Source organism: Glycine max, chromosome 11 (assembly GCF_000004515.6).
Source record: "Glycine max cultivar Williams 82 chromosome 11, Glycine_max_v4.0, whole genome shotgun sequence".
NCBI classification, from domain to species: domain Eukaryota; kingdom Viridiplantae; phylum Streptophyta; class Magnoliopsida; order Fabales; family Fabaceae; genus Glycine; species Glycine max.
In genome coordinates this window covers 38,399,740-38,411,008 of record NC_038247.2, presented here as the reverse complement: position 1 = coordinate 38,411,008, position 11,269 = coordinate 38,399,740, and the positions used below count along the sequence as shown (strand labels likewise).

Sequence of the window (11,269 nt, the reverse complement as noted above, 5' to 3'; positions counted from 1 at the left end):
TCACCAATAGTTACAAAAGAGTTACTTTGCTCTTGAGTATTAGATACAAATAAATTCATTAATTAGACAACAATCATAATTATGCTACAATGCTTGCCTTCATAATATATAGTATTACATAATAACAGTACAACTGAATGTCAAATGGGGTGGTGGCGCAGTTGGCTAGCGCGTAGGTCTCATAGCTTCTGAGTAATCCTGAGGTCGAGAGTTCGAGCCTCTCTCACCCCAACACCTTTTTATATTGTTTTCTTATTCTTTTCGATCATTTCCTCTTGTCACTTGTCTGCATCTTCTCAAACTTATTTACTAGATGTAGATTATTTTTAAACGTTTTATTTTACCTTTTTTTAAGACTAATATAGTCTAAAAGTTTATGTAAAAGCCTACTTATTAATAAAACTTTTTTAGATAAGTTCTCTTCCCAAGTTACACGTTGAACTTGTTTGTATTCCCGTTTAGGATGTTTTAAATTCAATTTGGAGAGTAAATTCACTTTTCCGACCTGTTTGATTATCTCGAACAATGCATCCGCACACTTTTATTTTGTCTGAAACCAAGATTTTACAAAAGTAAGATTAAAGTGCCTTTCTCAAACTGGTTTGCTACATAAAAACTATTCCAAAATTAAGTTTGATAAATTCAACCCAAAGATGCACATAATTAGTTGTTTACGGAAGCAATTCTATCTCCACATGGTTCCAATTTCTAAGAACTATGTTAAATACAACCGTTAAAGATTTAATATTAAATCAAGTATATAATTTAAAAATGTTACAGAATAAATTTAATACTACAATAGTACAATAACTATTATCGATATACTATAGCTATTATTATCTATTTAAATTGGCTAACTCGTTTGACTTAAAAAAAAACTTTTTGAATGATGTAAAACCTAATATTTTCAATTAAATTAATTTTTTTTAAAAATCTTTATTTATTTAATAATTAAACTAAATTTGGATACGATATAAAGTTACGAACCATGATGTAAACCTCACGATCAATCCGACATATTTCTACCCCTTCGCACAACTATCGTTGCTTTTCTCGTCAACACAATTGCCACTTATTTTTAAGATTATATAGCTTCTGTAATACTCCAGATGCTATAGGTGTCAACACTGCTAGTGCTAGAACATCAACTGACATTAGCAAAAATTAATTTTGGCAAACAAAATGTTGACAACACGTTTTTTTTGGCTTTATAAATAACTTAAAATAAATTAGTATACATTTTCAATTTTGTCTAAAAACAACACTTAAGAAAACAAAGATGGCATTGCACCTGAACTGTAGTCCTTCCCCTCACCCTTAAAAAAAACATTAAAATTGCACAAGGCATATAATAAGTTCCAAAGAAAAAGAAATATCTCTAGTTTCTTCTGCTCTTCATATCTGCCTGTCTATAAAAACTAGTAACCTACATCTACCAATATATGCTCACCAATTCCACAGTTCTAAAATGAATAGCTGCAGCCCCGAGTTGTGAGTCTCAAGGTCAAGAATGAAGCATCCATAAAAGGAAATGAGGCTAGAAATACATAGGATACAGGTTCCTCAATAAGTTATCTCCTACTGGTGGCAGCAGTCTTGCCTTTGCTTAAATCAGCTAGTTCCTCAACAAGTTTTCTCTCTTCTTTGCTCAGTTTTTTGGGGATTTCGACTTGCACCCGAACCAATTGATCACCCCTCATATTCTTTTTATTCAGCAGGGGAACACCTTTCTTAGCCATAACAAGTGTCGAGCTTGGTTGAGTCCCAGCTGGGATTTTTAAATCCACCATGCCATCCACAGTAGGAACCTTAATTGTTGTCCCCAAGATTGCATCAATATAAGACACCTTACATGTGTATAAAATGTTTGTGTCATCTCGCTTAAGCACGGGGTCAGGGATAACTTCAAGAATGACAAAGAGGTCACCAGGAGAACCCCCACGCCTTCCAGCATTACCTTCATTTCGGACCCTTAAACGACTGCCAGAATCCACACCAGCTGGTACCTTGAGACTGATCCGCTTTGTCTTTCTCACTCGACCTTCCCCAGAACATGTGCTGCAAGGTGTTGAAGTTTCTCCAGTTCCATTGCAAGAAGAGCATGTCATAGACTGCTGAAAGATGCCTAATGGAGTCCTTGTCGATGTGACAACCCGACCCTGACCACCACAAGTGCTACACTTGGATGATTTAGTTCCTGGTTTAGCCCCCGAACCATTGCAAGTTCCACAGCTCTCTAATCGCCGAATCTCTATCTCCTTTTCCACCCCAAAAACGGCTTCTTTGAAGTTCAAAACAAGACTGTAATACTCATCTTCACCCTCAACTGCTCCATTCCAAGATCCTCTGCTTCCCCCCATGCCCCCCATGCCCTCAAACAGTGTCTCAAATAGGTCAAAAGGATTGCTGAAATCCTGAAATCACAAAGATGTGTCTTTGAGAAACAGGAAATATGACAACAAAGTCAAATTCCTCATCATCTTTAAAAGTAACTTACCCCCATGCCCATTCCTGAACCCTTAAGTCCAGCCTCTCCATATGTATCATATATGGATCGTTTCTCATCATCTGACAAGACCTGCAAAAGAATTTGAATTACAGAAGATCAATTATGAGTAGACATGCATAATGGCCAGCTGCGTTCAACAAGCTGTAGTATTACCTCATATGCATTACTAAGTTCTTTAAATTTCTGTTCTGCACCAGGTTCTCTGCAGCAGAAAGTGAACATCCAAAATAGTTAAAGCAACATTGACCAAATGATAGTGAATATCAGAAAATACACATTTTTAACCAAATGAAAGTGAACATCCATGATAGTTCAAACAGTTTTGGGAATATACAAAACATACTTTTTTAACAAGAACAAGCTACAGGCTTTATAATCAAAGACATCCAAACCATCTTGTCCACAGCAACAGTGGGGAACAAGGCAAGGGAAGGGAATCAGAAAGTAGACAATGTTCAATATGAAGGAAGAAAAAAGAACATACTTGTTCACATCAGGATGACAACTCCGGGCAAGCTTCCGATAAGCTGAAATGTCCAAAGTAGAGAGAAATTTTATATTGTAAGGATATAACAGACAATTTACACACAAAAAAAGAGCACACTCAAGTAAATCATATTTGCAGGAACTGGCTAATAATAACTTCTTAATCACCACGGTCTATCATTATGCTCCTAATCATTGATGCTTCCCATCCACTAATTTTAAACTTCTGCAAATCTATCCTACATTACAAAGAAATGAAAATAAAAAAATGTATAGTCTGAATGTTAAGTTTTGGGTGGAAATATTCCTAGAGGAACTTATACCAGAATTGTAGTTGACATTTGTTCTATTAGTCTATACAAAAGCCTCATCCATCCATCGACATCAAAGAACAATCAAAGGCATCAAAAGCAACTCATTTTAAAATTTTCAATATTTGGGTTTGGAAAGCCAATCTCCACGATTTTTTTGGTAAAAAGCAGAATAAACAGCGAACCATCAAAATAAGCTCGAGTAATAGCAACAAGAATAAGCTCTTTTGATATAAATCACAAATAAATCCTACAAATTTGAGTGATTTTCAACCTAGTTCCCAACCTAAGTTTGGTAAACTTCTTTGAGAGTTTTAGGCCCTGTTTAGGGTGGTTTTCAGTTTTCTGTATCAAAATATTTTAAAACTAAAACCAGTTTTTAGTTTTTTTGTGGTTTCTAGTTTTACAAACTGTGTTTAACCAAATCAAGAATAATAGGAGGCAGAACCCACAAATGAGTTGCCCTATACTTCTCAATCGTTTTCAAAACCACTTCGAACACAAACCTCTTTTCAGTGTCACCACCGAATTACCCTCTAAAGTTGCGTGCAATAAATCACTGTCAACCCAAACACATGAAACATTGAAGAACGCAGAGGAAGATGCTGTGAATATCCCCAGCCAAATCATCTTCCATGCCAATTAATGAATTAAATGATTGAGAAATATCATTGGGAAGTGCTTGTGTATGCAACAGTGGGTATATAATTCTGATGAATGACAAATTAGATGGACGATGTGTCGATGTCATTACAATTCTGACACACATGTATGCAGCAGTGGAAGTGGGGTTGACGGTAGCGAAGGCACCGCCAAAGAAGACGGTGCCAAGGAAGCAGACAAGGTAGTAGATGCTTTTTAAAACTAAAATGGACTCACAAATCCTTTATGTTTTAAAAATTGATGTAAAACTGAAAGTGTTTGAAAGAGTTATAAACCATTTTAACTCCATTTTAGTCAAACATGTTTTGTTTTGAAATTTACATTTAAATAACAAAACTTGCAACCACCCCAACCCAAATGGACCGTTAAGTTTTAGATTTCATTTCAGTACTTATCTTGTATGCTTTACATGCATTTTAGGCAAACCGTTTTGAGTATGCAGAAAGAGTTATATGAAAATAGAAAATCATTTATTAGTTAATGGACTGATACTATTGGGGTAATTGATTTTCATTTACATTGCTACACTAAAAATTGGCCATTCATTAAGTAAATGAAAACAATATATTGAACATGTCAATTACCACTCTTAATTTCAGATTTACTGGAATTTCTTGACACCCCGAGGACAGAATAGTAATCCTGCACATTGGCACACATTATATAATGAGTCGATGTATTGAATTTCATGAGTTGCATAATTTAAGGAGGAAGGCTTTTCATAAGGCACTAGAAAACCAAAGGAAATCATTGTTGCTTAGAAATTTATCATGCATGAGTATTTAAAACTTACTGCATCTGCTCTAACTATCAACCTCGATCCCCTGCGACGATGCAAAGTTTGTGATGAACCTTTGTCAAATAGTGCATGCAAGGAATCTCGAGAAAAAAAGCTCGAACATGGGGCAGCCATAAACCTTATCCTGCTTGTAGCACTGCAAGGAAATTAACTTAATTTAATTACACTATCCATTGAGTAAGCCTTGGTCGACTACAAATATTTAATGACATGTAGGATACAAAACAACCCCAAGATTCTGAGAATTTGAGCGTATGTCCCAACAATTACTGTAAAAAACCACATCATAAACCCAGCTCATGGTTATATACCATAGATATTATGATAGATAAAACTATATTAAAGGTAGTTTAGCTCCTTTACAAGTCAACAACATTAGTCAAGAAAAATTTAATTATAGGACTAACTTGTTCCTGGATGATGCAATCTTTCCCAACCCAGTTGACCCTGCGAAAATCTGAGGATGAATCCCCCATTGAGTAGCTGATGTATTACCAAAAGGTGCAATGGCCATCTAATATATTTTCAGCAGGATAATATGCCAAAAAAATACAAAATTTCTCGATGAAATTCTGCTAGCTGCAAAAAAAATAAAAAATTATAAAATAACACAAGATAAATCACCAAAAAGCACTTTGTTGATCCTAAGTGAGCCTGATAATGAGTAATGAATCACAAGCTAGTGAAATTCAATAATCAATTAACCATAAACCAAAAGAATGAAGAAAAACAACTGCCGTAAACGACACGGGATAAAGAAGAATGAATTAGTGACTTACATATAAGTTTGTGTGTTGTTAAGCAATTAAAACATGTTTATTCATAATTCTAAGACAGGACAACAATGGAATAAAATATGAACGACAACAGTCCAATCTACAGTGAAGGAATGAACAAAAACATGTTTATGTGTAATTCTGAGACAGGACAAGAATGGAATGGGAAGATAACCTTAGTGGGAACGAGAACGAGTGGGTGTGGGAATTGGAGGATGAGGTTACAGTGCTGTTTGAAATGGAGCACTCTTATTTGCTTTGCTTATACCTTATAGGATGACACAGAGAACCTCGTGGACGAGTTTTCTTTCACCCTATTATTTTCGTTTACCGCTAACGTTGGCCTCTCTACTTCGCTGTTTCTAGAACCCTAATGTCATTTTTTTTTTTGGTTGGATTCATTTTTGTATTAAAAATAAAAAATATTTTATTCATTTTTATAAAAATTATATGTAATTTTTTATATAGTTATATGTTTTAATTATTTATGATATATTTTTTTTTTAAAATTATGCAAAAGTAAATGAATATTTAATTAAATAATATTTTTCATAATTATTTTAACCAATATTTTAATTTCTTAAATGCATTTTTCTATTGGTATAAACTTGAGTTTTTATTTTTCAAAATAATTTTTTTGCATGTATCATTTTCATATAGTCATGCATGTTTCTTATTTTGTAATGTATGCATTTTATTTTATATATTAAGTCAAAATATTTTTTAAATTAAAAAAGTTTGTTTGGTTTATTTATTGTTTAAATTTATACTCAATTAATTAAATTTAAGTATAATGAAATAAATTTTGATTATATTTAAAATATTATTCTGTTGATTATTATTTTAAAAATAATTAAATTAATAGTTTCAAACATTGAGAATATTAAACTTATGAAAGTAATTAGCTTTCTCATTATGCATGATTTCTCTTCCGCTGATATTTTTAAATAAGGAATGATAACAAAATCCTCAATTTTTCTCTTTTAAGAGACTTGCGTTGAGAAGATAAATGATCTCTTTATTTATTTGCAATTTATATAGAAAGATTAAGATAAATGATTTCTCAAGTGATTAATGTTGAGATGTGATTTTCTATTCAGATGATCAAAAAGAATTTTATAAATTTTAAACTCTCTTGCAACAATGATCCCCAAAAATATTCAACAAAAAAATAATTTTGATCCAACGGTGTTTGGTGGAAAATTTCCTTAATATTTGGATATGTGCTTGAAACTTGTCAATTGTCAATCAATTATGTATATAATGAAGAATGTTTATAGTTGATTGTTGAATTTTTAACTCTAAGATAATTTTTAAGGTAGATCATCTGTTAAGTAGTGCACGAATAAATCACTATTAATAACACTATATATATATATATATTAATTAAAAATTGGATGAATGAGATTAGCTACCGAATACATAATGATATTTAGTCAACTTATATTAATACTTTTTTTACTAAATAAAGCAAAGAATTAGACCTAACTATTATAAATTTATGCTTTTGTTTAAATTAACTTATTTTAAAATTAAAAAAAATACAATTTTTAAGAAGACTTAGCAAAAATACTACTATTGTTTTCACACACGCACACAAGTAAAAAAATTACAAACTCGCAAAGTTGGAATAATTCCAAAAATAAGAGAATAGGATTAGTGGAAATGTTGCACTCATAATAATGAGGAATTTACTTCAAATATTGTTATATTATTTATATTTTCTTAACATACTTTTTGATATCGACCGACCTTAGCTCAGTTGGTAGAGCGGAGGACTGTAGTGGGGTTACCTAGCTGAAATCCTTAGGTCGCTGGTTCGAATCCGGCAGGTCGGATTTTTTTTTTTTACTTCATAACAAAATAAATTTACAATGTTTATATTTCTCACTGCTAATTAAATAATAATATGGAAAAAAATTAAGACTATTAAATTAAGTGGTATATTTCATCTGTGAGACAAACACACTACACAGTACACACTACAATATGTGATCCTTTGAATTGGTAGAAGAAATATATAGTACGAAGGTTCTCACTTTTTCTCAACATAAAATAAAATATGAAAAAAACGCAGCATGGCTCATAGGCGTTGGATAAAATAATCGAGAAACATACATATCCACAATGCTGAAAAGTTTTTCTTCTCATCAGGGTCAACCTTTCTGGCCCACCTTGTGATCATTGCTGTGGTTTTCTTGCTTAGATGGAGTTAAGGGATCAACGAGGAAGGATTTTAAATTCTTGTACAGCTCATTAGGCTTCTCTACATTGATTGCATGCCCTGCATTCTTAATGACCACAAGTTGTGCCTTCTCTCCTACATGCCTTACTCAACAGCAAAGATAATTAAAAACCAGATGGAATTACTAACTGGTGTAGAGTTTTCATCCTGAAGTACAAATTAGAATATAGAATATATTGAGTTAAATAAGTATATATAAAATGTACATATAGTTCAAATTTTGAACCAGCCGACAACAACAATACTATGTCATGTGCTAATAAAAAAACAATATTATGACATGTGTTATACATTAACACATTCATAATAACAATCAAAGACCAGAGTGATAAATTGAGGCAAAATGATGAAGGATTTCTATACATCATATTTTATATATCATAGTACATAAATATGAGAAGATATAAGAACTTATTCATCCTATGAGGTCTGCACACATAAATATCCAGTGCTTCCACTACATATGATATGACTCAATGTAGAAAGTGTATTTGCATATAATAATCAAACCATTGCTTTCCAAATGACCCAAAAAATGCACGCTGAATATGCCAACCACAATTAGAATCAATGAGGCACCAACACATACGTCAAATTTCCAGTATGTAAGCATTCTATATGAGTGACTCCTAGCAAACCCACTTAACTGAAACCATAAATGCAGCACCGTGGTAATAACAATATTAATTACTACTACTAGTGAGTGTCCGGGCACTTGGCATAACATAACAATATTGAACCGTGCATTTATGGTAAGTGAGAAAAGTAAAAATACAAATTCAACTCTTGCTGAAAAGTTTCACATTGATGACCACAAACCCAAAAATTATAAAACTGAAAATGGACTTGCTGAAGGATGAAGATGCATCTAAAGTCATGGTGGTTTTAGCATTCCTATTGATTAAGAATAGTATGGTTCAACTGAAAACTTTGTTTCCATTTCATAGAATCTAATTCCCCACCCCACCCCACCCCCTTCCCCTTCTGCATTTTCAAATATGGTGATTGGTACTGTTAGCTACCTAATAAAATAAAGGGTACAAGAAGCAGGGTAAACAAAATAATCAGAGGTATTATTAACTACACATTACTTCTATGCTGGGAAAGTATAATATTGTTGTATGTTCTCCCTATCTACAAGTTAAAAGCTTTTGAAATTAGCCCAGCCTAATCTTTAGGATATCAACATTACATAAGAACAGTGGATCAGGACTAAAAATAAGTTACTATACATTTGAAACAAAATGTACTTGCTACCAATTCTCAGCATTGATCTAAAATAGCAAACACATGGTGGCAAGCACGATGAAAGGCATAACCATTTAGACAAATCTTATAGATCACTTAAAGTCATCATGATAATAAGGAATATATCCAAGGACTATCATTAGCCTATAAAGTATTGTAACGTGTACAAACATACTTTATATAATAAAGATCGTTGCTTCAGCAAAATCAACAAAAGTGCAAATTGCTTACTACAATTTTCCACTTATGCACCTACTAGGGGAGGTCCCTTTCACTGCTAAATAATATTAAACCTAATGAAAACTGAAAATAATATTAAACCTATTAGTGGAATTTAAATAATTTTTCTCTCCCTCTTTCATGTATATTCACAAACACATGGTACTCACCACCTAGCTCAACCCCAAACAAAAAATAAAAATTTCTAACCGAAATAGAACCCCAAGCCCTCTTCCACATCTCCAATAGTGGAAGCAAATTTATTTAAAATTCAGATCCAGATAACACGATAATGAGAACAAAGCACAAATCGCAAATTAACCCTAGATAATGGAGATGAGAAACCAACCTTGTATGAAGAGAGTGTGCGATCTGAATCAAGAGAGAACAGAGGTCGTAGCCATCGTGAGAGTGCAATCTAAACGAGGTAATAGCCACCGAGAGTGTATGATTTGAATGAAGGTTTTCGTGACTGTGAGGGAGTGAGAATGAGGGTTGCAAAGGAGAGTGTGTGGGTGGAGAGAAATGAGTGAAAGCAAGTGAGGTGTAGGTGCAAAGTGATCGAGACCAACCATAGAGAGGAACGAGACCAGGTGTAGAGAGAAGTTGCAAAGAAATTGAAATTCTCTCATTTTTGCAAAGAATTTCAATTCATGCATCCTCTATTGAATAAAATTCCTTATTAAAATGATTGAATTCAATTTTTCTTTAAATAATTTATCCAAATGTGTAATTTGAAGTAGACAAAATAAGATAAATAAGCGAAACGATATAAATAATAAGCAAGAAAATGATGAATGAGTTTTGTTTATTGATGTTTGTGTCCTACTACAATGTAATAGGTCTTATTTATAATAATTGACTAATGGTTACACTAATTGAATCACTATTAAAAATCCCTAAAATTTAAAAGATCATGACTATCATTCCTTCAACCGCTTCCTTGCCCATCAAGCTAACTTTCACATTTTTCAAAATGGCTTACACACTATTCAAACTATTTTGTCCCAATTATTTTACCATTTTATCCCAATTTAATCACACTAGTCACCTCAATAGGCTTCCTTATACTAGCCATATCGAATCATAGATGTTGCTTCAACCATTAACTCTTTAGATGTTAACATGTACTAACATATACACACCTATATTTGACTACTACAGGGCAATACATACATCAAATATTTTGTGGAACAATTAGGCTGACTCCTGACTTCTCTATGTGTTCTTCGATATTTCAAAGGTTCCTCTGTTTAAGGTTTATTTTCCCCTATATTCACTGTTCAATTGAAGGCTTTTTGTGACTCAGATTACATTTATTGTCTGTCTCTATCACAGGGTTTTTGTATTTTTCCTTGGTGATTTCTCTTGTTTGTTGGCAATCCAAGAAACATAATATAGGCTGCTTCTCTTATAAAGTTTGAGTCCAGAGCTCTTGCCTGTTGCCTCCACAGTTCGTAAGATCCAATAAATTTGCTTCGCATTATTTTTCTATCTTGAGAATTAGTTATCTACTTCATGATTTAATTTGCATGCTATTGCTATTTTTCTAGCTTTATTATATCGTGATAGTCAGTCAACTCTCCCATGTTGTAGCCAATGCCAGCTTCTATGAATGAACCGACTAAGCATAGAGAAATTATTAGTTGGCGTACTGTGCATGAAAAGTTTTATATAATCGCATATTGATTCACTTTCTAGCTCGTGAGGTATTACAAGATACTAATACAACTATTGATGATAGATATATAGTTATAATTGAGAGTTAAGAATGTTATAATTAATTTTTTAGGTAAGAGATTATGCACGTCTCATAATTTATGGAGTTAGATATTAATCTTATTCGCGGTGCGTTAATGATTTAAAGAAATTTTGATAAATTATTCTTATCCATATAAACGTAGTGAAATCTTAGATCATCATTTCAATCCTTTGAGTTAAATGTTATAATTTATTAGCTATTGTTTTGGAGATAAATAATTCTGTTACTTGATTAGCTAATGTCATGTTAGT

General features: G+C 32.7%; 1 protein-coding gene and 2 non-coding genes across 3 annotated transcripts; 2 read left to right on the top strand and 1 right to left on the bottom strand.

Moving 5' to 3' along the window:
- Positions 1-146: 146 nt before the first annotated feature.
- On the top strand, positions 147-231 carry TRNAM-CAU (transfer RNA methionine (anticodon CAU)). Its single transcript is given in 2 exon segments — positions 147-184; positions 196-231. It is a non-coding gene; the product is annotated as a tRNA-Met (tRNA).
- A 1,034-nt stretch (positions 232-1,265) lies between these two features.
- Positions 1,266-5,887, bottom strand: LOC100786143 (chaperone protein dnaJ A6, chloroplastic). The gene is made up of 8 exons (XM_006591437.4): positions 5,720-5,887; positions 5,176-5,347; positions 4,763-4,904; positions 4,554-4,611; positions 2,994-3,036; positions 2,663-2,711; positions 2,498-2,578; positions 1,266-2,414 (listed from the first exon to the last, which is right to left on the bottom strand). Exons 2-8 carry the CDS (start codon positions 5,280-5,282, stop codon positions 1,572-1,574), a joined length of 1,323 nt encoding a protein of 440 aa, XP_006591500.1. The 5' UTR covers positions 5,283-5,347; positions 5,720-5,887; the 3' UTR covers positions 1,266-1,571.
- A 1,404-nt stretch (positions 5,888-7,291) lies between these two features.
- Positions 7,292-7,382, top strand: TRNAY-GUA (transfer RNA tyrosine (anticodon GUA)). The gene is given in 2 exon segments: positions 7,292-7,328; positions 7,347-7,382. It is a non-coding gene; the product is annotated as a tRNA-Tyr (tRNA).
- The last annotated feature ends 3,887 nt before the right edge of the window (positions 7,383-11,269 follow it).